The 3,862-nt window shown below is 43.7% G+C and overlaps 1 protein-coding gene across 1 annotated transcript; it reads left to right on the top strand.

Moving 5' to 3' along the window:
- The first annotated feature begins 1,357 nt into the window (after positions 1-1,357).
- Positions 1,358-1,891, top strand: LOC138889954 (uncharacterized). The gene has a single exon (XM_070173302.1). It carries the CDS (start codon positions 1,358-1,360, stop codon positions 1,889-1,891), a length of 534 nt encoding a protein of 177 aa, XP_070029403.1.
- Positions 1,892-3,862: the final 1,971 nt, after the last annotated feature.

The following is a 3,862-nucleotide window of genomic DNA, read 5'->3' as shown; positions in this document are numbered from 1 at the left end:
CAGAGCTGGCCCCAGAAGATTTCATGTCTGCACTAGGATTCCAGGAGGTCATGGGTCGTATGTTGTGGTTCATAGATTCTATAATATAGGCTGGTTATTTCCAGTAGATCCGGCTATATCTCAGGTGAGAGGGGGAATGTAGACCCCTACCGCTCAGGCTCCAGGGCATTCTGCTACCGTATATCAGACCACGGGTGCACTACCCATAGCGGAACTCAACCAGTTGCAGCGGCTATACTAGAGCCCAGACCAGTCGCAACTGGCGAGCCGCATATGCTATTGGGTAGATGGACCAGGATACATCCGCATGCCTTTGGAGGTGAGCGACATGAGGACCCCTAGGACTTTATTGATCATTGCGGGGAAAACCTGCACAACATGAGGATATTGGAGTCCCATAGGATGGACTTTACCACCTTTCAGCTAGAAGGCAGGGCCCATAGATAGTGGCAGTCCTATCTTCTTAGCATACCAATAGGTTCTCCTCCCTTGACTTGGGACCAGTTCACACGTCTCTTTCTGGAGAGATATATCTCTCCCTCCCAGAGGTAAGAGTTACGGGGTCATTTTGAGTGGCTCCAGCCGAGTAAGATGTCTGTGACTGACTACGAGGCGTGATTCTATGAGTTGTCTCGCCATGAACTTATGATACTCCCCACTGATGTAGTTAGAGTGCAGAGGTTTATTGAGGGTTAGCAATATGGTATCCAGGTGACTATGGTTTGAGAGGTTGAGATGAGGACTCCTTACGAGCAGGTTGTGGAGATAGATCAGAGGATAAAGGGTATTTATCAGCAGGGCTGAGAGAAGACATCGAGGGACAAGTGATTTCGATATTCTAGAGGGTTCAATAGTGCTTTGTTTGGGGGTAAAGGTTAGTCTGTGAGGGATCATTCCAGCAGGCTCACCTTCTAGCACCACCACCTTCTCGAGATGCTCTAGTGCGACCCTATTTCAGTGTCATTCTAGAGAGCTCCTACTGTCTGCTGGATATTCAGGGCTCTTCCAGTGGGAGTTCAGGTCCCCAGAGTCAGACTTAGAGCCAGTCATCTTCCACACCGAGATGTTGTTTTGAGTGCGGGGATCTTAGTCATGTGAAGAGATTTTGCCCCAAGTTTCAGGGCAAGGAAGTACAGCAGGGTCATCAGCCTATGATTACCGCACCAGTCGTCTGGTCGCCCATAGGCAAAGGGAAGGTGGGTAGGGGTTATCCTAGAGGTGGCGGCCAGTTAGTGGCGCTCCAGCTAGGTTCTATACCTTTCCAGCCAAACCAAATGCAATAGCCTCAGATGTCATTATCTCAGGTATTATTTCTGTCTACGAAGGGGATACTTCGATACTATTTGATCCAGGGTCTATGTATTCATATGTTTCATCTCTGTTTGCTCATTTTTTGGGTATTCCTCGCGAGTCCTTGGGTACTCCTATATATGTATCCATGCTAGTGGGAAATTCTGTTGTTATGGATCAAATTTACCGGTCCTGTGTCATGACTTTCTGTGATTATGAGACTAGAGCAGATCTTCTGTTGATCTATATGACTGATTTTGAGGTCATCTTGGGCATGGACTGGTTGTCTCCATATCATGTCGTCCTTAATTTCCATGCCAAGACTATTACCTTGGCGATACTAGAATTTCCTAGATTGGAATGGAAGTGTTCATCTGTCAGTGCATCTAGTCGGGTTATCTCTTTCCTGAAGGCTTCACACATGGTCGAAAAGGGTTGTTTGGCTTATCTAGCATATGTTCAGGATACTGCTGCAGAGACTCCGGTGATTGATTCAGTCCTCGCAGTCCGGGAGTTTTCCGATATGTTTTCTTTTGATCTACCAGGCATACTACCAGATCGTGATATCAATTTCTGTGTTGATTTGGTTGTAGGTACCTAGAGTATCTCTATTCCACCATACCGCATGACTCCAAAAGAGCTGAAGGAGTTGAAAGAACAGCTTGAGGAGTGTCACAACCCAGATTTCCCACCCTCGGGAGTCGTGATGGCGCCTACTAATGCGAGCTAGGCAAGCCAATCCTTAACTGCTTACTTCATTAATAGTTTCTTCTTTTAACAATTATTAGTGACAACATGAAAGCAACAGAATTTAAATAATTATGCGGAAGACTTAAATTAAAGAACACGGAACAATAATGCGAGAATCAACATATGCCTTTACCCAAGAACTGGTGTAACATTACTCACGAACTTCTAAGAGTACTAAATACAACCGTTTGAAAGAAAAAAATATAAGTTGTTGTCTCGAAATACAGGAGATAATAGACTGGAATAAAAGATAGAGAAGACGTCGGGCCTGCGGACGCCTGCAAGGCTACCTAAGTGTCTCACTGGATGAAGGCTGGCCCCCGCGCTACTTCTGCTGTCCAAGACCTGGATCTGTGCAAAAGGGCACAGAGTGTAGTATCAGCACAACCAACTCCATGTGCTGGTAAGTGTCCAACCTAACCTCGGCGAAGTAGTGACGAGGCTAGGACCAGACTCCAAATAAACCTGTCCAGTTCATATACATATATATATATATATATATATATATATATATATATACAGCGAGAAATAACCAATCAATATGGGAGGGGGAAACATGTTGTGGGGAGGTAACCGTTTCACATAGAAATCCTCAACAACAGAAAGAAACAGCAAAGCCCGAATATCAACAAGAATTAAAAGTCAACAATTTGCATGGCATCACCCTTCGTTCTTTTACTTTCATTCTCACCAAAACAATGCACGACATCACCCTTCGTGCCTTACGCTCTTCGTTACCCAAACAACCATTACAAAGCAAATAGGGTAAGGAAATCTATAACCTCGAAGTAAATCAAATAACAACAAGTAATGAAAGAAACAACATATCTCGGATGTCAATAAGGAATCTGGAATCAACAAATGCACGACATCACCCTTCGTGCTTTTACTCTCGTCCTCACCAAACAATCATGTAATAAAAATATGCACGACATCACCCTTCGTGCTTTTACTCTCTTTCCTCACCATATAATCAATAAAATCGGCATGGAATGGTACATCGTGCGGCACGGCATCACCCTTTGTGCCTTACACTCTTTCCTCACAATAGCAAACAATGCACGGCATCACCCTTCGTGCTTTAACACTCTTCCTCACAATAGCAAACAATGCACGGCGTCATCCTTCGTACTTTAACACTCTTCCTCACCCAAACAACAATCACAAACAAATGGGCAAGGGAGTAGACAAATAATGGTAGAAATCCCGGCAAGGGAACACAATTAAGCAGTTAAATCCCAGCAAGGGAACCATATCAATATTCTCAGCTTCCCGACAAGGGAGATAATCAACAAAACAACAAACATCTCGGTAATGGAGCAATTTAATAATTCTTTCTCTTTCTTTCACTTTCACTTCTCATCTCACTTTACCACCTGAGCCATCGCTCCATAGGGGTTCAATCATCTCGTACACTTTCACAATTCGTATTATAACTCGAGCCAACACTCCTCAAAGTGCAGGGATCAAAATTTCTTTCACATGCTTGTTGTAATATATAGAAAATCATCATTAAGACATGGATGATACAACAAAATGAGAATATCCGTAATATATGGACTCACGGTCATACTAGATACCAACGTATAGATACTCGTCACCATGCCTATACGTCATGCTCGACAATTAACACGTAGAAAAGAAGACTCAACTCCTAATCCTTCAAGCTAAGGTTAGACCAAACACTTACCTCGAAGCTTTGAACACCACTCAAGCCTCAATTACAGCCTTACCCCTTGATTCCACCACCAATCCGCTCGAATCTAGTCGCAAGTTACTTAATTACATCAATAAGTGCTAAATGAATCAATCCCAATGCATG

This window comes from Nicotiana sylvestris, chromosome 4 (genome assembly GCF_000393655.2).
Source record: "Nicotiana sylvestris chromosome 4, ASM39365v2, whole genome shotgun sequence".
Classification (NCBI taxonomy): domain Eukaryota; kingdom Viridiplantae; phylum Streptophyta; class Magnoliopsida; order Solanales; family Solanaceae; genus Nicotiana; species Nicotiana sylvestris.
This window is presented reverse-complemented; position numbering and strand designations above follow the sequence as displayed.